This window comes from Theobroma cacao, chromosome 3 (assembly GCF_053813885.1).
Source record: "Theobroma cacao isolate CCN51 chromosome 3, ASM5381388v1, whole genome shotgun sequence".
In the NCBI taxonomy this organism is placed as follows: Eukaryota; Viridiplantae; Streptophyta; class Magnoliopsida; order Malvales; family Malvaceae; genus Theobroma; species Theobroma cacao.
The window spans coordinates 39012460-39033266 of NC_142641.1; the positions used below are offsets into that span (position 1 = coordinate 39012460).

At 35.9% G+C, this 20807-nt stretch overlaps 3 protein-coding genes and 1 pseudogene across 16 annotated transcripts; 2 read left to right on the plus strand and 2 right to left on the minus strand.

The window, feature by feature from the left end:
- Positions 1–9646: 9646 nt before the first annotated feature.
- On the plus strand, positions 9647–11388 carry LOC18605538 (tetrahydroberberine oxidase pseudogene; annotated as a pseudogene).
- On the minus strand, positions 11028–13743 carry LOC18605539 (Sugar isomerase (SIS) family protein). 11 transcript variants are annotated; one of them, XR_016025175.1, is made up of 4 exons: positions 12831–13743; positions 11687–11867; positions 11429–11541; positions 11028–11314 (listed from the first exon to the last, which is right to left on the minus strand). XR_016025175.1 is itself a non-coding variant. In XM_018117572.2 (2 exons), exon 1 carries the CDS (start codon positions 13448–13450, stop codon positions 12842–12844), a length of 609 nt encoding a protein of 202 aa, XP_017973061.2. In that variant the 5' UTR covers positions 13451–13743; the 3' UTR covers positions 11028–11291; positions 12831–12841. The 11 variants fall into 11 exon arrangements, 5 of the variants coding, with proteins under 5 accessions (XP_017973061.2, XP_017973062.2, XP_007038649.3 ...); XR_016025173.1 differs by having other exon boundaries at positions 12823–13743; XR_016025176.1 differs by lacking the exon at positions 11687–11867 and having other exon boundaries at positions 11028–11291.
- Positions 13744–13885: 142 nt separating this feature from the next.
- Positions 13886–17499, minus strand: I-2 (phosphoprotein phosphatase inhibitor). Of its 3 annotated transcripts, none has more exons than XM_018117579.2 (5): positions 17417–17499; positions 16305–16367; positions 15425–15534; positions 15000–15173; positions 13886–14349 (listed from the first exon to the last, which is right to left on the minus strand). In XM_018117579.2, the coding sequence occupies exons 2-5, from the start codon at positions 16307–16309 to the stop codon at positions 14114–14116; spliced, it is 525 nt and encodes a 174-aa protein (XP_017973068.1). In that variant the 5' UTR covers positions 16310–16367; positions 17417–17499; the 3' UTR covers positions 13886–14113. The 3 variants fall into 3 exon arrangements, with proteins under 3 accessions (XP_017973068.1, XP_007038652.2, XP_088660427.1); XM_007038590.3 differs by having other exon boundaries at positions 15425–15537; XM_088804301.1 differs by lacking the exon at positions 17417–17499 and adding an exon at positions 16488–16510 and having other exon boundaries at positions 15425–15537.
- A 213-nt stretch (positions 17500–17712) lies between these two features.
- GB1 (GTP-binding protein 1) lies at positions 17713–20585 on the plus strand. 2 transcript variants are annotated; one of them, XM_007038593.3, is made up of 7 exons: positions 17713–17857; positions 18578–18765; positions 18881–19021; positions 19354–19462; positions 19592–19653; positions 20067–20170; positions 20362–20585. In XM_007038593.3, the coding sequence occupies exons 2-7, from the start codon at positions 18673–18675 to the stop codon at positions 20462–20464; spliced, it is 612 nt and encodes a 203-aa protein (XP_007038655.1). In that variant the 5' UTR covers positions 17713–17857; positions 18578–18672; the 3' UTR covers positions 20465–20585. The 2 variants fall into 2 exon arrangements, with proteins under 2 accessions (XP_007038655.1, XP_007038654.1); XM_007038592.3 differs by having other exon boundaries at positions 17724–17857; positions 18555–18765.
- The last annotated feature ends 222 nt before the right edge of the window (positions 20586–20807 follow it).

Genomic DNA, 20807 nt, shown 5'->3' on the forward strand with positions numbered 1-20807 from the left:
ACTAGTGAAAACCCTTCCTTTACCCCACCCACAAAGTCCTTCAAGCAAGAGATTAAGAACGGAAACAATCCCAGACCACATGAAAATTTTACAAGCAAAGTCCTTCCTTTTGAAAACCCCCACCACAATGACCCACAAACATCCTGTTGTGGAAATTGCTCAAGAATCAACAAAGATAAAATCCAGAGAAAATAAACAAACAGAAAAACACAAAAATTTACGTGGTTCGACCTCTTGCCTACGTCCACGGAGTGAAACTGTTCTTCTATTATTGAAAATTTAAAGTACAATAAATTGACCTTTATGGTTCCCCAAAACAACCCAAGATCCCTTGCACACTCTTCCTCAATAACCTCCCAAGAACATTCACTCAAACCACTCTAGCTCCACCTAGAGCAAAAGATAGAGTTACAAGATGTTCTCTCTCTAGAGCTCTCAAAGCACTACTTGCAATTCTAAAGCCTAAAAATTCACTTTTATAGTATAAAAATCCAAAGTAGAATGTGATTAGGATTCGATGTGGAATAAGAAGTTTAAAACCATACAACTACTTAATATTGTATACAAACAAAAATCCTAATCAAATAAGATCTAGAATTCTAGTCAACCTAAAACTCAACAAATCTCCACCTTTGACTTGAATTCAAACTCCTTAAACCTCTTTCACTAGTCGCACCTAATTGCAACTTCCTAACTCCACTTACTTTCCAACACCTTGAACAACTCTCCAAGCACAAGACTTTCTAAATCATTGGCATTTATAATTACCACGACTACACATACCGAATCAAGCATGGTCCAACACTCGATTCTACAAAACGACCAATGCATCTGTGTAGCCGTCAAGTCAATGGCACTAATTGACTTCGAAAGGGGACCTTGACGACCCTTCCAATTCACTACTGGCAAGATTTTTCGTCCTTTCACCATCGTCTACACCATGGGAACCTTTCATCACCTCCTCGGCAAATGAAATCTCACTTTGGTAGCTACCATCCCCTGTGCACTGTTCCCATCCTTTCGAGGCCTCACATTCTAGACGATACAAGCCATTATGCAAATTCTCCCTCATCAGGACATGTCGCCTTGTGTGACTTTTACTACTCCATCACAAGAAGAATATCCAAACTCTTTGGAGTCTAACAGGCTCAATGATATTAGATTCTTACGCATCTTTGGGACATAGGTCACACCACCCAAAGAGCGCACAACCCCATCAAACATTTTGATTTTCACCACTCCAATACCCATGACCTTCACTATTGACTTATTACCCAAAGTCAAATTCCCAGCCACCCCTTCTTGAAGTAAATCAAAACAATCCTTTTGATAACATATGTGAGTAGCAGAAGCATAATCTAAATACCAATTAGAATTTACATCCATATTTTCTGAAATTGTAAGAACATCACAATCATCACCTTCAGCAACGAAAGCACACTCACCTTTGTTCTCGTTACTTTCATCCCCTTTTGTAGGACAATCCCTTCTAATATGCCCATACCCTTTGCATTTAAAGCATTGAACATTGTTGGATCTAGACTTGCCACCCTTAAATCCCTTACTAGTTGACTTCCTCCTATTAGTCTCAATTACTAATGCCAAGCCATTTGGATCTCTATCCCCTTCTTTACTTTTCTTTCGGGCTTCACGAGACATTAACGTTGCTTGTGCTTATTCTAACGTTATTGTATCCATCCCACATATAAGAGATTCCACAAATACCTCATAGGAGTCTGGAAGCGAAGCCAAGAACAATAGTGCCTTTTCCTCTTCCTCCACCTTGACATCAACCTTCTTCAACTGATCAATGATTCCATCGAATTCATTCATATGCTTCATGAGGTCTCCATTCTCCTCCATCTTTAAGCGATACAACTTTCGCCTAAGCTGCAACTTGTTAGAAAGACTTTTCGCCAAGTAAATTTTCTCTAACTTTGCCCATAATCTTAGAGCAGAATCCTCATCAATAACATGATTAAACACATTATCTCTAATGCAAAGTCGAATAGTGCTCACACACCTTTGCTCTAACTCTGCCCATTCAACATCCTTCATGTCATCTGGTTGCCCTTCCTCCTTTCCTAGCAAGGGGCGCATTAAACCTTGCTGCACAAGGAGATCTTTCATCCTTCTCTGCCACTGCGTGAAACTAGTCTTCCCATCAAACTTCTCAATTGAAAAATTCGTAGAACTAGTAACTTTCGACATCCTTGTTGAATCTTGAATTTACTGAACCCGAAGCTCTGATACCAGTTTGTTGTGGAAATTGCTCAAGAATCAACAAAGATAAAATTCAGAGAAAATAAGCAAACAGAAAAACACAAGAATTTACGTGGTTCGACCTCTTGCCTACGTCCACGGAGTGAAACTGTTCTTCTATTATTGAGAATTTAAAGTACAATAAATTGACCTTTATGGTTCCTCAAAACAACCCAAGATCCCTTGCACACTCTTCCTCAATAACCTCCCAAGAACATTCACTCAAACCACTCTAGCTCCACCTAGAGCAAAAGATAGAGTTACAAGATGTTCTCTCTCTAGAGCTCTCAAAGCACTACTTGCAATTCTAAAGCCTAGAAATTCACTTTTATAGTATAAAAGTCCAAAGTATAATGTGATTAGGATTCGATGTGGAATAAGAAGTTTAAAACCATACAACTACTTAATATTGTATACAAACAAAAATCCTAATCAAATAAGATCTAGAATTCTAGTCAACCTAAAACTCAACACATCCCAAGTCTCAAAACCCTTTTCACTTGAAACTATCTCCACCCTCAAAAAAAATAGACAAGAAAAAAAAATATCAACCTCATGCAACTATGTCCTAAACATTTACCTCCCTTTTTCCCTTATTAATCTATGAACCCAAAACAAAAGCATGAAAATTCCATACACAAATCAATGAAACCGCAAGATCCATCACATAGGAAAAAAAGCACACTTATATATTGATGCCTCCCAAGAAAGCAAACTTTTTAGATGGAGCAATGTTTTTTCTTTTTTCTTTTCTTCTTTTTTTTTTCTTTTTTTCCTTTCTCTCTCTTTTTTTAATAAAATTATTCCATTATCCTTATTTTCTAATACAACACAAATACTCAACGGGCTTTCATATGAAACTCGCCTTATTAAAATCCTACACCTATCTCTACGTACAACTTAACTCTATGAACAAGTCATGAATAAAGCTCAAAACCCTTGGTGGCTCCGTACCAAACTCGACAACATAAAAAAAAAAAATACATTATGGCTAAAAGACTAAGAAAGAAAAAGCTTCCCCCCCTCCCCTCTCCTCCCCTTTCCTTTAGTCAAGAGAACACAACAAGCAAAAAGTCCTTACCCTCGCAACAAAAAAACCTTTATTTTATGCACAATCCCTCTACATTCCAAAGCAATCCCTTCCAAGACAATCCACAAAATCATGCAGTCTCATAAACAATAAAATCATAAATCACTAATTTAAAAGATAAAAAACAAACCATTTTGAAAAGAATCAAATAAGAACAAAGGTGAAGAAGAAGCAAAAAGCACAATTCTCTCACCCAAGGCAAAAAACCTATCCTCTTTAAGAAAAATAGGTGAAAGAGAAAAGTGTTACTCCTATGCCTCATGCGTTTCAAAATTTCTTCAATCAGGTAAAATTTTTTTAATCTTTTTTCTTTTATTTTTCATTTTTCCCTTCTTTTTTCTCTTTCTCTCTTTTTAGTTTTCCTTCTTTCCTTCATGCCTTCAACTTTTCCTGCATCTAAAATGAAAAATTATTAAGAAAGAAAGAGAAGGCATGCCATTTTTAAGACCTACACAACACTAATGGTAGGAAAGAGTTAAAACATCATCCATGAAAAACATCACTATTAAGTTACTAAAAAGAAAAACTCCCCCTTTCTGTCACCATTCACTCGGTATCACCCTCCAATTAGTCCAACATTAGTACCAAATCTCCCTCACTATAAAGGCTTGACTTTGTTAGATCATTTGCCATCTCATTTGTTCCCCTAGGGATTTTTCTAACTTGCTGCTCACCTAACCTTATCTGTACGCCCACTAGACTTAGAAGCTCTTTCCTCAACCTCCATGGTGCTTGACTTGAATCTAGTACACATCTCACATTTATCGAGTCACTCTCAATTATCAATGACTGGTTCTCCACCCATTTCGAGACACCAAACAATTTAAAAGACTCCTTAATCACCAGTACTTCAGTCGTGTTGACCTCAATGACCCCTACTAGTTTTGAAAACATTAATTTTACTACTCTTTTCTTATCCTTCAACACTCCACCAATTGTTGCTAGGCCTAGGCTCTCCTTCACAGCCCTATCAACAATAAACTTAAGCCAACCTCTAGAAGGTGACTTCCAATTTGTAACCCTTCTTTCTTTGTTTCAGAGGCTTTGTGGTTTGTTTATTTCTGGGCATCTCATAATCTTCGTCACTTTTCCTAAGTTTCTTGACCATCGTGCCTTTGCACATTATGCAACTTTTATCCTAACGATATCTAAACATTGCTCATTATCCCACACTTTGCCTTGAAAAACCGCCTCATTCCTCATTAACCAAATGCACTAGGTAATGACGAAGAACACCAGTCGCCACAATCTTTTATCACCTTTGTGCAATAGTTCATTCCAATCAAGGAAAAATTGAACTACCTTGTCTTGCGCCGCCCAACTAATACCCCATTGCCTACTCCACCTCATCCAAATCTTCCAACTCTCTGTACATCCAAAAAATTGATGATCACCTACTCCTTACTATCCCTACACAAAACGCACACTATTGAGTTAGTCTAGAGTAACCCTTTCTTGGCCAACTTTGCCTTAACTACAATTTTACCCCTAAAAATCCTCCAACAAATTATCTCAATCTTCATCGAAGCTATTCTTTACCACAACTTCTTTTAATTATCCCTTACATTCTTGTTTCTTGCTACCATCGATCTGCAGTAAGAGCTCATTAAATACTCTACACTCAATCTCCATTTCTAGATAACTATATCCTCATATTCCTCCACCATTAGGTTCTCACTTATAACCTTTATGAAACTGTCCCATTGTTCCACTTCCCATTCAAACAAGTAGTGTTTTAGCTCTATTTGCCATTTCCATTCCCCTTCTACCCACTAACAATACTCCGTAACTTTACTTGTCTTATTCTCTATTAATGCATATATCCTAGGAAAAGCTTGCCTCAGAGTTAGTCTTTTTAACCATTCGTCATCTAAAAATCAAGCCATTCCTCTTTCCCCAAAATGAAACCAAGCCCTTCCCATAAGATTGAGCTACCTTTTCCATCCTCTCTGATAGGTTTGACTATGTTCTTCCAAATGAAAGATTGCTTATTCAACCTTCATGACCGTGGAAGCAAAGCTCGTGGGTCATTATCATTTTTATCAATAATAACCTTTCTCTATAGAATGTCCCTTTCATTCTCGTATTTCCATATCCACTTATTGAGCAAAGTTGAATTTCTTGTTTAGAAGTCAACCCAACCTAACGCTCTAAACTCTTTATACATACAAATCGACCCTTAATCCACAAAATGGATTTTTCTCTCATCCGTCGCCCTATTCCACAAAAATTTTTACTGCTTTTATTTTAACTCCTGGTTTACCGTTATCGGCTTCCTAAATAATGACATATAAAAGGTAGGCAAACTCATTATAACCGATCTTATGAGAGTAACTCTACCTCTTAATGACAGCAATCTACATTTCCACCATGTTAACCTACTTTCAAACCTTTCCACTACTGGTCTTCACATCTTTTTGAACTAGTTTTAACTCTTAATGGCAAACCCAGGTACCTAGAAGGGAACTTTTCCATCTTACAGTCGATCTTGCCTGCCCACTCTACAATATCTCCTCTTCCAGGCCTATCTTAAAAAGGCTACTCTTTTGAAAATTAATCCTAAAACCTAAAATCAATTAGAAACACCTCAGTATCTTTCTCACGTTCCTAATTGATTCCCACTTTACCTTGAATATTATTATTCTATCATAAGCAAATTGCAAAAGTGACATAACTAGCCCTCTATTGCTTCTGTCAATTCTTTTGCATACTCCCAACTTAATTACCTCACTCATTAGGACATTGAAAGTTTTCGTGGCACAATTTAAAAGGAAAAGAGATAGTGGATAGCCTTGTCGTTACCCCTTCGTTATCCTAAACTGTTTGGTGGGAACTCTATTAACCAACACTAATATCCTAGCCGTCAATATACAAGCTCTAATCCCACACCTCCATTTCCTTCCAAATCCCATTTTTCCATACACAAAATCTAAAAACTCCTAGCTAACTGTGTCATAGGTTTTCTTAAAATCTACTTTGAAAAATGGCCTCCCATTCTTATCCCTCCTCATGTCATCCACAACTTCATTAATTATAAAAGCATAGTCCACAAGTTGTCTCTTTTTTGTGAAAGTGAAGTGTTGGTTACCTACCACCTCCCCTGTAGCCAACCTTAACCTATTAGGTAACACCTTAGTAATGATCTTGTAGATACTTTCTACTAGGCTTATAGGTCGGTAGTCCTTAATGCTTTTTGAGGTTTTACACTTAAATATAAGGGTAATGAAAATGACATACTGAACAAATAATTAAAAATAAAAAGACTAAAATAAATAAGAAAGATATTATTAGTTATAAAAGAAAAGTATATAATATTCTTTAATGAATTCCTGTCATCTTAAAGATAACAATAGGTTAGGCCATTCAATCTAGTGTTCATCAATAATCTATGTTCCACAACCTCTACCCAACAAAATTTGATTTTATAAAAGAATTTCTGACTGCCAAGTCGCTCCTCTATTGTAAGCTTCTATACATATCGCATCTTTAAAAGTGTTTCTGATACGAAGATTACTTATATAAAAGTATCTTTTCACTTGAAAAATTAGCTGACGTGTTATATTTTAATACTTATCTAACAAAAAATATAATTTAATTGATAATAAAAAAGTAATAAAATTATTAATTTATTATATTATTAAAAGTATATGGATTTATCACTTTTAATTAACAATTTTAGACTGGACACTTGTATATAAATGGATTGAAGTTTTAGTGATCCGAAAGGCAGATGAGGGATAACTCACTCTTGTTCTTGGTATGTTAAACAAAGTAGTGTTGCCTCCTACTCCTGTGGCCATAGCCCATAAGCAAATTGATTCATTTCTAGGCTTAATGGGCTCTGTAAAATGGGTGGGGAGTTTGCTGCATAAAGCCCGCTACAAAAGTCATGCCTAGTAAAAGTCAACCAGTTTAAACCTGGCTAAAAGTCAACAAGCTCTGTGAGCTGGTTTTAAAATGTTAATTAATTAATTCTATAGTATCCCTAAATCCAATTAATTAGCAACTTGAATTGACTTGGAATTTAGATTAATTTAAACTTAGAACTATTTAGACGATCTACAATAACCCAAGCAATATCCACTTAAAATTTGAATTAGCCTCATGAACTTGAAATCTTTAACAAAGTAAATTTTAAAAAATCAGAACAATTTGCTCAAATCGCACTTGAACTTCAAACAATTTCTTTGCTGATCACTTTCAGAGCATTGTGCTTTCCAATTATATGCGTTTCACCTTGATTTGACAATGAAGAAAATAAGAAGTGGTTAGGAGAGTTTAGGGTCAATGCCTCACAAATGATGTTTAATAGAAGATTTAGTAAATAAATAGCATAACTAATTTGTATAAAACTTTTAAATAAGCTCTAACAGATACAAGGCTTTGATTGATTAGTATAAACCGAAAAGAAAATGACACCCCAACACAGAAAGTAAGACATGAGGAATTGGTTAAGAGAGTTTAGGGTCAATGGCTCACAAAATAATGTTCAATTGAAGAATTGGTAAATAAATAGCATATGTATAATTTTTTTTTAGGGAGGTGTATGATAGTTTGTTGCTGCAGGTCACGTATCTCTCACTTGCGAGCTAATTGTTACAATAATTCAATTTTAATTGCAGGTAGGCCAAATGTGAAAAATATAGTTGGGAAACCGTCTTATACATAAGTAGTTAAAATAAAACTTATTTCAGATATTAATTAGAATATAATTAACATTGTGAAAAGAAAATCATCATTTTTTTAAAAATAAATTTTACATAAATCTTTTGTAAAATGACATTTTCTCATGTAATATTTTAAAGATATAATTCTTTTTTTTTTTTGAGTTTTTTTAATGATAATAAAATAATGAATAACCAAGTTTTGAATTTCTGAAACAAGTTGAAGTAAGTTACGATAAGTAAAATGGAGAGGAGAGCAATATCCTGGTTTGAGAGATATAGATAATTTACTCCGGGGTGATTGAGTTACGTGTTTAGGTTGGTGGCATTGAGTGAAAACTCCGCTCAACATGGCTTTCCAAACCATAATTATTTTGGAAAGCTCTTATCCCTGACACGAATTTCCCACTCCTTCCATTTTGCCTCAATGCCACCATAAAAACTGACACAAGCATTCCCATCGGACTCTTGTGAGAAACACAATAATTGAATGGATTTTCAAAGGCAGCAAAATGGTTTGGGAATTAGAAGGCTGTTGGCTACTGGTACTGGGTGGTTAAAACTTTGTATTTGACAATAAGAAAGTGAGGAGATCTATAGAAAGTGAGAAAAATCATAAAAGAAACTCAAAAGATGTTTAGTTTTTTTTTTTTAATTAAATAAACAACTAAAAAATATTAAAAAAAGTTTTTTATTATTTTTTATAAAAAAATTAATTAAAAATTTAACGCAATTACTTTTTAAGAATTGAAGTAAAACTCAAAATTTGATGCAAAAATAAAATAATCTCAAGATATTATGTGAAAAATGTTATATTTATGTGAGAGATAAGTAAAAAGAAATAAGAAGAACACGTAACTCGTACACGAATAAAGATCATAATCACTCTCAAAAGAGAAACTACCCTTTAAACAATTATTTAAATCTAACAAAAAAAGAAAAAAAAAACTACCCTTTAAGCAATTAAGCAGCATCTTATAATTTATGATTGTTAATCTAAAATGATTTCACTGTATATGTATCTTACAATTTACACACCTCCTTTTTTTTCCTAAATAAAATCAAGCTTGTTCCTTCATTGGCAATCTAGCTATATCGTTTTTACTAGTGAACCGCAAATTATACTATGGGAATGGTTATTCCTGAGTTAATTTTTTTCTGAACGTTAATTACTTAGTTAAAGACTCTAAATTAAAATAATTTTAAAATTAAAGAACAATATATGCCATTCGATAGTATTACGATATGTGTAGAATTCAGATTACTAGGGTCCATTAAGACAGGTCAGTAGAATGCGACCTTTCTTCCAAACCAACCAATCAACCAGGTGGCATACGGAAGATTTAAAAAACCTTTTTTATCATTAAAAACATATATTAATCGACGTTTGGTGAAGGATAAATCCACAAAGATATAGTTATGCAAATAAAAACAAATAACGTAGCATTACCTTCACTGGATGACAACAATTTAATTAATTTATGATTCTGCTCCATTTTTTGAGTGCTAAATGGTCAAAGAAGAGGCTGCTAAGCAAATTGCTATTCATTAGACCTTTAAGTTTCACACATTTTTGTGTCTTGACCCGACCAAGGTTTCCCATGGATGCTATAAATAAAGGTTACTCTTAACACATTCCTATGCAAACAACCAGCTCAAGAAATGGGGGCTCCTCGCATCTCAATGCTTCCAGTTCTTTTAGTTGTTCTCTTCTCATTGTCTGGGGCAACTTTAGCTGATTCTCATGACGATTTCCTTCATTGCCTTTCTCTTCATTCAGCAGACTCTGCTTCTATTTCTAAGGTCATTTTCACACAAAGTAATTCCTCATATTTACCTATTTTAGATGTTTCTATTCAAAATCTTAGGGTCTCCACATCGGCTACCCCTAAACCCTTTGTCATTGTAACCCCACTGCAAACATCCCATATCCAAACAACAATTTATTGTTCAAAAACACACAAGCTCGAAATTAGAATTCGAAGTGGTGGTCATGATTTTGAAGGTCTTTCTTATGTTTCTGAAGTTCCATTTATCATTCTTGATCTGGTTAATTTTAGATCGATTGAGGTTGACACCAAAAATAAAGTTGCATGGGTTGAATCTGGTGCGACTATTGGTGAATTATATTACAGAATTGTTGAAAAAAGTAAAACTCTTGCCTTCCCAGCCGGTGTTTGTCACACTATCGGTGTTGGTGGGCATTTTAGTGGGGGAGGTTATGGCATATTGATGCGGAAATATGGACTTGCTGCTGATCATGTAATTGATGCTCACTTAATTGATGTTAATGGAAGAATTCTGGACCGAAAATCCATGGGTGAGGATTTATTTTGGGCCATTCGAGGAGGTGGAGGAAATACCTTCGGAGTTGTTCTCGCTTGGAAGGTAAAGTTAGTTCCCGTCCCACAAGTTGTGACTGTTTTCACAGTCAACAAGACCTTAGAACAAAACGCAACCAAAATTCTTCATCGTTGGCAACACATTGGTCACAAGCTTCCTGATGATCTATTCACGGATGTCACGATAACGAAGGTAAATTCCAGTCAAGTAGGGAAGAAAACAATTCAAGCTGCTTTCAAAGCCTTGTATCTTGGTGGGATTGATGAGCTAATTCCATTGATACAAGACAGGTTTCCTGAGCTCGGATTAGTAAAACAAGACTGCATTGAAATGAGTTGGGTTGAGTCAGTTCTCTACTTTGGTGGAGTTTCAAGAGAACGTCTGGATATTTTGCTTGACAGGAATGCTCTCCCAAAACAAACTTTCAAAGCAAAATCTGACTACGTGAAGGAACCAATTCCTGAAAGTGGATTGGAGGGGATATGGGAAAAGTTTTTTGAGAAAGAGGCAGAAATCGCTTTTATGATGATGGTAGCTTTTGGAGGGAAAATGGATGAAATTCCAGAGGCTGCACTTCCATATCCGCATAGAGCTGGCAACTTGTACCAAGCCTCGTACCTTGTGGCATGGTCAAAAGAAGAAAATGCAGAATCTCAAAAGTACATAAGTTGGATCAGGAGACTTTACAGTTATATGACCACTTATGTTTCAAAATCTCCGCGAGAAGCATATTTTAATTACAGAGATCTAGATATTGGAACCAATAACGTCGGCTACACAAGTTATGCGCAAGCTAGCATTTGGGGTTTGAAATATTTTAAGAATAACTTCAACAGATTGGTACATGTAAAGACCATGGTTGATCCTGAAAATTTCTTTAAGAATGAACAAAGTATCCCTCCTCTTTCATCTTCGCCGAAGAACAAGGGTCCCTAGAGTAAAAGCGTTCAGATTTCTGTTAAGCATGAATAAAGATGTCAATGAAAAGTATATTGCAAATAAAGAGTTTCTCTGTTCCTATTTCTTCCATGACGAGATACATGCCAAGTCTAATAAATTATAACCTTACCTTTGTTTTGCAGCAAACTTGGAGTAGTTTTTGTTTATCTTTTTTTTGGCTTTAAGTTTGACAGTATCAAACTGCCTCAGAATGTGTTAACAGAAGGCAGGGGCACAAGACCCCTGCATAATCAACAAACAGATTAAGTTTAACACAATACGCATACAACAGGCTCTGATGCATTTGGTATTTTTGGTATCTCTATCGGATAGCTTGAGGGAAAGCTTAGGAATAACAGATGATTGTGCTCAAGGGATAAAACCACACCCTTTCCTCGTAGAGTCACCACAACCTCAGAGTCCAAGTTCCTCGGTGAAATTGGCAAAGTATAATGTTTCTTTCTAATAAGGCTAAATTTAGAGCTTCAGAATCCCCAAAGCTCAGCACAAGTACTCCGAATAATCTCTGCTTTCCCAGGTTTTCATGAGGATGAGACACCTACGAATGTCTTAACCAGAAAAAGAAAATGCTCTTAGGACAGCACCAACCAATATGTTTACTAAGCTTTTTGTTAGACTCAGGATTGTTGATGATAGCATGAATTTCAGTAGCTTCAGAAACATTGATATCTAATTCTACTGTTAACAACTACTATAAATGTTCATGGCCTTGAGAAGAGATATAATATTGGGGGTTAAGAATTTGAGATGTGTGATGAAGGGTCAAGAAGTTTGCTGGTAGGCATATCTTACTCTTGCCACCTACTATAGAATTTCCAGACATGACCTAGTTGTCAGAGGCTTTTTTTTCTCCTCCCTAGAATGAGTTTGTTTGAAGAATCAAAGAAAAACATAGTAGACTTTTTTATTAAAAAAAGATCAAGATAAGATACTAGACTTAAATATCCAAAAACCTCACATGAAACAGAAATTGTTGAGTGGGGACAGACTTCCTTGGTATGATTGTGGACGGTCAGAAAGCTGAGACATCATCCAAATACAGAGTTCCACTACCAACCATACCCATAAAGAGTAGACAATTCGCTTATTAAAATTTTATAACAACAAAACTATTAACTTGAGATAATATTCAATATTCATTGACGACCTTAGTTTTATTCATTAATGGATGGTATACCGGCAGATTTTTTCTATTATAATTAACGGACGTTATGTTATAACTACTAAGTTGGACTCCACAACAATGCACGAAAGCAAGTTGGAATAATCTTGATTGACTAGGCAAGGTGTAAAACTATTAATTAATATGGTCATTCTTTCAATGGATTTATCCTTAAAAAAAAACAAAAGAAAATGAAAAACAACAACATGGACATATAACAAAAATCCATCAACAAGGACATGGACTTAAAAAAGAACTATAGCTACCCACCACAACCATTTTTCAATTTTTTAGACTTAAGCATACAAACGCGGAAAAGGTTGGAAATACAGATAAGGTACCTCCCTACCAGACTTTGAGTCACTCAAGATTGGTATGACGACCTCGGATGGCTTCAGGACTCTCTCCCAAAGCCTCACCCAACTTGTACACCACCATCTCAAACAACACGAACATGGCCCCCTCGTAAACACTCCCCATAGGCAGCAACGTCCTTGATTTCTCCCCACGCCCATCCTCCTTATCATCGGCCATTGTCTGTGCTGGTACATAAGCCACTACGTTAGCATGCTTCACACTGGATCCTGTCTCAGGCTGGGCAGTCAGCAGCAACACTCTACCACCATGGGATCGTGCCACCGAGCATATGGCATCGACGGTGGAGAATCCTCCAGGGCCAGCTGAGGCTATGAGAAGGTCTTTGGAGGTGATGGGGGGAGTGGTCATGTCGAAGACCGAGTGGGCAGACAGACCCAGATGAGCCAGGCGCATGCACAGGGCCTTTAGCATTAGACCTTCTCGGCCTACTCCATAGAGAAAGACGCGACCCTTTTGGGACGCTATGGAGGTCAACTCTGCTACCATTAGGTCTAAGACAGCTGGGTGGGCAGTGGGTTTGGAGAAGATGGAGGCAATATGATCGCATATTTGTGAGGCTAGGCTTGCCATTGGAGTGTTACCGGTGTCCATTGGAAGCACAGTTTCTGCGTTCTTCAGTGCTAAGGTTTAGACCCTCACTGGATATGTTGCCGCTTGGCCCATGACCCGTTTAATTTGTAGTACCCCATAGAAGAGACAGGACACGTGGAGCGAAGATGCTTTGGATAAGCGTCCGGTTGCAACGAATTGAGAGACAGCAAGGACTGCCCAAGTTTTAACCATACAAACTTTCGTTACCTCAGATGGAAATTTTCTTCGTCAATCCAATTTCACGTAAAATATGATAATACTCAAATTTCACGTTGAGTTGGCCCCGTCTTAATTGAAACTTATGTGCAGAATAAATCATCAAACAGATTGCTTGTCCTTCATCAGCATAATGGCAAATTCCTATTTCGAACAGTTTTTAAAGCCCTGGCAAGGTGTTTAGTAGCGACAACATAACTCGAAGTATGTGAATCAGGGTGCACAACAAAGTCGCAGTACCTTGCCATTTTGCTTATTTGTTAAAGACCAAACGTTGAGGTGCCGCGAGATTCACACAAACATGTCAAATTCGGGAAACTCTTATGTACGTGTGAACTCAAATATGGAAAAATACAGAAACTAAAGTATTGTTCTTTTCTTGCACCAAATTACCACAAATGAAAGTCAAAAGAGTCAGCTTTAGGTCTCAGATTGGTCTGATGACTTCTACACTCCGTTTGCTGGACGTGCAGAAGACTTTTGAGGCAAAGTTGAAGTACCCTCCTCTATGTCTATATCTTTGACACCAGAGCTTAATGATGAAGATGAATCACCCTCCACATCATCATCTTCATCGTCAAGGAAAGAGCCCTTACGTCGGAGTTCCTTTACCTTCAAAAACTCATCATAGTGTGCTTTTCTGTGTTCCTTAAAACTCATACCACTCCGGTCTGTTTCAGAATCTGACAAAAGTGGAATAGACTAGAACCATCAACCACAGTTTGAACACAACACAGTAAATTGTAAACAAGTGATGACCTAAAAGAGGTAAGATAGTATGGGAAGGTGGAGGCTAATGAGAGGTGTTCAACCTTCATCACTGTTTTAGAATAGGGTCATGTATGATTTTTAAGACATGTCACTACTATTTCTGATTACTTTCTCAATAATATAAAAAGCATTAGAGAACACCAAGAGAATCATACAGATGATTGGAACCAAGAGAAAATGGCACAAGAAAATGATGGAAAATTCCTAGCTCTTAGTGAAAGCAGAAGTTTAGAAGCTATAACGTTGTAATGACACAACAACAGGTAAATCATGACTGTTCAACAATCAACCTCCCACCCTTCCTCCCAAAAAGAAAAAATTAATATGTTCTTGTGATGATAAATTTCACTAGAAAAAGCAAGGGTTTTAACCATCAAAAGGCTGTCTACAAGCAAACCTTATCCATTCACATCTAAGTCTGTTCTCAAGCAACTAACAATATTTTTTGTCCTCACTTTAATTCGCATGAAAGATAAAGCAGACATTAGAAATGCTGAAAGTAAAACATTTTTCAAATATGGGTTGTGAAAAGGACAACTTAAAAGCAAGTAAAAAAAACCACCTTCTTCCTGATCCATGGGATCAGCCTCATCCTCAGAAGATGTCCAGCCACCAGATCTCCCAGTTGTTTTTCTACTCGAGGAAGCCACATCATTCAAAGCAGAGCGTAATTTCTCTGCATCCATAGCATCACCTATGCAATCGTTGAAACTACGTCTCACAGGGGACAAAGACCCTACAACCAAGATCCAGACTATAAGGTGAGAAATGTTATCCAATTTTCAAAATAAAGCTCTTACCAAAAGAAGAAATTAAGTGAAAAGGCTGTAACCAACCTTTAAGGATGAGAAACCACTAAAGCAAATGTAATTTCAGAATGTTGCAAAGCAAAAATAGAGCAACGCCATTCTCTAATATGCACACATATATTCACACATAAAACAATAGGCTTCTGCAAAAGGAAAAACACTATGTGAATGAACATACCATCATCTTCAATCATGGGGTGGTATGGCGTCTTGGGTTCAGTTATCTTCTGCCTTACAGGTTTATTTGCTTCAATTTCCCCCAGATTTGCCTCATCCCATCTTACACGCCTACTGTTACCCCAACAAAGAATTATTAGATCCAAAGCACAACAAAAGAAGGTAACTATATAAAACTAAAATTCTTTCGTCAGTAGCAAACTATATTAAAATAAAAATGGAAGCCGAAAAAAGAACAAATATAATGCAAAATGAGAATATACTATAAAAAAGCTAATACTTGACTACTTGAGTCAAGAACCTGGATTCAAACTCCAGCCATAGCCTAAATCAATACATTGATAAAAAATATTGAGGCTGATTTCTAGATGAGTTCACTATGTCCTTCCCCATTAAAGTGTTAAATCTACATAAGGCATTGTCACTTGGCACAACATATAAATAACTCAAACATGCACATTTGCCCTCATTTTTTCTGGCACAAAAGGCTCACCTACGGTTGTATCAAACCATTAACAGATACTTTTAAGTCCTTTCTAAAATGTAGAAGTACCTTATGAAATATTTAGTAATTTGAGCAATCCGTTCTTTGTTGGTCAATATACTAAAGAAAGCCACATCTAGAACTACTTCACTGAAACCTAAATAGGGAGAATGCAGGCTCAGAATTGCAGCTGAAGACATTGAGGTTGTTTAGAAATGCAAGAAATGCTTCAAATATAGCAATAACTTCTTATTGCATGCTATCATGAATAATAAAAAAAACATTATACATGCATACAGGTTGACCACCAAACAACCCTACATCCCATCTCATCTACTTCCAAAAGAAAAAGAAAAAGGAAAGAAAAGAAAAGAATATGGAAGACATTAGGAATTACTTCATCTGGAAAAACTCGCTTTCTCCTGAGTGCCAACAGCAAGCTTCAAATCAATTTGATGCACTGAAACATTATTATAATCAGTTGTTTAAACTTTAATATATGGAAAATGAAGAATATAAACTGTAACACAGATAATCAATACAGGGTCATACAACTGATTTATGCTATAAGCAGGCTTGCCTTGGCTGTTATTTATGTAAAGCCTAACAGGCCAAGGACAAATCCTGCCATAATGAGTTGAAAGGAAAACAATGATTCAGAGTAGATAACAATACAAATTGAGAAATTAAGTACTAGCAAAGAGCAGAGGCTATAAAACCAAATTGTTACAAAAGCATAAATAGTCAAACTGCTTAGAAGAACTTGTCAAACCTAATATTAGAAAAAGCTGATAGTGGCCATGACATGAAGAAATTATAGAGATTTATCCTGAAATAAACTAAAAAATCTCCAACAGCTGCTTCATCAGGAGAACTACTTGCAGCAAAAAATTTCATTATCCTAGGGCTACATTCTTCAGCAACTCTACCTAGCTTCATTGAGTCACAGAAAATTCTTAATTCCTGAATGTAAACCCTAATAAGTTCATTGATTAGAGGTCTACCGCTCTTACAATCCAACATGATAATAACAAGAACAGACAGAATATATCAACATGCAAAATGGAACACTTCTAAGCCAGTTAAGTATTCAATGAGTCAAGGGAAAAAAGGGACCAATAAGAGCATATGACACAACTAACAAACTGAAAAACCCTTATCACAACAAAATTATAGCTATAAAGTACAATTACATGCAAGTAATTAAACCTAAAATCAGACAGGGCGAAATCCCAGAATAAAAAGAACACAACAATCCACTGAATCAAATATGTAGAACTAACTAAATCAATCCATTAATTCAAGCGAAGGATCAGCCTATGAAGCTCAGATTGGTTGTTGAGAAAATGCATAAATAAGTACACAAAAAGTTTGAACTTTGGAACGTCCAAATTAACTCCAACAATCATTAATAATCCAAAAACAAAGCTTTTCCATTTCTTTCGCTTTTCATTGAACGAATTATAAGCACATGGAAAACAGAAGGAGGAATTCGTGAGAGATTTGTACCTTTCGATCGCTCCTCTTGACTTACCAAAGTTCCGCGAAAACGTTCCTTTCTATCTTCGGGGGAAGGGGCTTTTATTTTTCTCATTTTTAAGTGTAATTCCTTGACTTTTTATTATTTCTTTTTTCCAATTGTGCCCTTGTCTATTTCCAATTACCGGTTGAATCCTGCTGCAATGTAGTTACCGCCACCTTCCGATTATTTTTACTTTTACGTTGTCGTCAGTGTCTTTAAGTTTTAACGATTCTCGTAAATCTTGCCACGTAAGCGATTTGGGCCCAAGGGCAACGCTGGAATATGAATGTTGAGGAACCGAGGGACAAAAAAAGAATTGGAAGAAAACAGAGAGAAAATTTCGTTGCAAAATTATAAGCGGCAGCTCTTGTTCTTTACACGGCTTAACGGCAGGAGTAGCCAAAATCCTGCAATTAATTCTATCAAAAGTAAGGTTCATTTCTCATAATTCGAGCAAATTTTATTTGTTTACTGTGTCTTTTGTTGGATCTAAGCTTTTCGTTCTTCTTTGTTTTTGCCCAAATATGTGACAACTCTTTTCACTCTTGATCTGGCTGTTCTTGTTATGGATTTTTATCACGCTTTTTTAGTTTTGAGAAACTGCTAATTTTCCCCTATTTTTTAATGCTTCTTCTGTACTGAATTCATTAGTTTTTTTTTTTTTTTTTTGTGTTTTTGTTATTTGAGATGAGATCTCAGCCTTATCTTTTTGACTGCTCAATTGGATCTAGTCGTTCATCGTTATTGTCAATTTTCATTTTGATTTCCTTTCAAAATTAAAGTCTAAATCTTTGAAGAGATTAATTCATAGTTTATGATGCATCTTAATTGATAATTAGATTAGATTTGGCACCTTAATTTTTTGGGAGGAAACAGTGAATGTTTAATGTTAGTCGAATCTCAGAAAGTAGTAGGAGCTGTAAAAGAAGTAAATGTTGTTTTATTGCAGATAATTTGCTGAATAATGCGCTTCTGAAATGTTTTGGAGGCTTATTACTAACTTAGATTATGAGAGATGTTGCTATGACTATGAACAATTATTAGAGAACTTGACTGGACTGAATTATTTGTATTTGATTCAGCTCTCTTTGATCTTTAAATTAGTGTTTCTTGTTTGCCTTGTAGTGCTGACTCACTTCTATTGTCAGGAGTCGGGACTGTAAATGATGACAATAAGAGAGAGTTATTTTTAAATTTGAAGGCTAGAAGAAACAGATAATTGATAACAGTAAACTAGACAGAGATGTTCTCACTCTTTTATGGACTTTGGAAGTACCTATTTAGTCAGACAGAGTTTCATGTACTCATTCTTGGAATCGACAAGGCTGGAAAAACAGTAGTCTCTAAACTTATTTCTTGGGTTTCAAAATTAATCTTCTATTCATCCCCCGCAGATAATTAATAACTGTTGAAAGTTTCAGCACTGATCAATTTTGTTATTTGTGAATCAGACTTTGTTGGAGAAGTTGAAGTCTGTATACTCAAACTTGGAAGGCCTACCACCTGATCGAATTGTTCCAACTGTGGGGCTTAATATTGGTCGGATTGAAGTGTCAAATACAAAACTTGTGTTCTGGGACCTGGGTGGCCAGGTAAGTGGAATGAACATACAACACAATAGATATTTCATTAATTATTTACTATGATGATTTGAATGCAAATATAACTCATGCTTTTTGAATGCTACTTCTGAGTTTTGTCCAATCCAAAGCTTTCAGTTTATTCACTAATGTGGCTGCAATGTATTTTTAATAGAAATTCTCAAAGCACTTTGGTCCACTAATATTGGAATGTACATAAGGGAGATAAATTGTTAATATGCGGTTGCAATGTTTGTTGCTAATAGTTTATGTCATGCACAAAACATACATTCAAAGCAAGTTCAACATGTGATGCAAATATTTTTTTTTCCTATCTTTCCCAGCCTGGTCTTCGCTCAATTTGGGAGAAATACTATGAAGAGGCACATGCTGTGATATTCGTAATTGATGCTGCTTGCCCTTCACGTTTTGAAGACTCAAAATCTGCACTTGGTAAGTAATGTCAAATTGCTTAATGATATGGAGCTTATGCCATTATAGTGCCAGGGTATAGTTTTATAACTTGTGAGGTTTTGTGATGGCAATGCAATGACTTACTAATTCCTTCTATTTTATATCCAGAGAAAGTTCTTAGACATGAGGATCTGAAGGGAGCCCCTCTCCTGATATTAGCAAACAAGCAGGTACCCTTAGTCCTAATCCCAAATCCCCAAAAGTTTAGTTATTTATATTAAAAGTTGACAATGGAAATTCTTCCCTTTTTCTTTAAAGCTTTTGTGAGAAATCCCTACTGCATATCATATATCTCTCCTTATATCATTCTTTTTTATTTCTGCATTTAGCACCTTATTTGTGGCATTTTTATGCTTTTTGGACTTTGAAACATCTGGATTCATGGCAGCCTGAATGAATTTTATTCAGCATTTAGAATAGAGGGGGTAGACGAAAAGGTGTTCCACAAAATGGAAAATTCTTGACCTTAGTAACTGTTATATCTGCTTTCCTTTTATTCTTATGAGAAACAGTCAAGATTTTCTTCCATCTCTTTTGAATTTGAGTGGTCTGTTGTCACTATTTTAACACTTGTGCTATGCAGGATCTCTCTGAAGCTGTATCAGCTGAAGAACTTGCCCGATATCTAGATCTAAAAAAATTGGATGAAAGGGTTTACATGTTTGAGGCTGTTTCTGCTTTTGATGGGTAAGTTTATTCATTAAAATTGTTTCTTGAAGTTTGAGCTCCATTTGTATGCATGGATGCAGTAGGAACTTTACGATCAATATGTATCTTTGACCCTCAGTTTGTATATGGAGTCTTGAACGGTCATCATAACTATCCAATTCACCTTAAATTTAGAAAAGATATAAACATTACAGTGTTTTTTACTGCAGGATGGGGATTAAAGAAGGTGTGGAGTGGTTGGTGGAGGTAATGGAGAGAAGCAAGCGAACTGAAACGTTGAGAATTCGAGCAGGTGTAACTGGTCCTACCTAGAGATTAGAGGGAATGATACCAAGTTTCAGTTGCTTTGCCCTGCTTTTGTAGTTTCTGTAAAAAAATCAGGGCTCACAAGAGATTTTATATTGATTAAAAGGTTAATCAATTTTTTCCACCACCTGCCAAGTATGCTTTTTTTATTGTTTTGATGTGTGAAATTCAGATAAGTACTAATGCGCTGCAAGCTGTCGCCATTGAAATGGCTTCTCATTCATACCAATTGTAAAAGACGCAATTTTGTATGAGAAAAAAGTTCAATTGGAAAGGAGTTCTTATAAATTACAGACCAGCGTTCCTTCTTGGTATCCAGCTATCCAAATGGCTTCCTGTTCAAGTGGTT

Bases quoted from the DNA above. Each gene is read 5' to 3' on its own strand.
- LOC18605539 (XM_018117572.2), bottom strand. From the start codon at position 13,450: ATGGACACCGGTAACACTCCAATGGCAAGCCTAGCCTCACAAATATGC.
- I-2 (XM_007038590.3), bottom strand. The intron at 15,174-15,424 runs GTATGTTCATTC...TCTTGGTTGTAG, and splicing joins CCCCATGATTGAAGATGATG to GGTCTTTGTCCCCTGTGAGA. The intron at 14,350-14,999 runs GTGGTTTTTTTT...CACTTTTGTCAG, and splicing joins TCCCATGGATCAGGAAGAAG to ATTCTGAAACAGACCGGAGT.
- GB1 (XM_007038593.3), top strand. From the start codon at position 18,673: ATGTTCTCACTCTTTTATGGACTTTGGAAGTACCTATTTAGTCAGACA. The intron at 18,766-18,880 runs GTAGTCTCTAAA...TTTGTGAATCAG, and splicing joins TCGACAAGGCTGGAAAAACA to ACTTTGTTGGAGAAGTTGAA. The intron at 20,171-20,361 runs GTAAGTTTATTC...TTTTTACTGCAG, and splicing joins GCTGTTTCTGCTTTTGATGG to GATGGGGATTAAAGAAGGTG.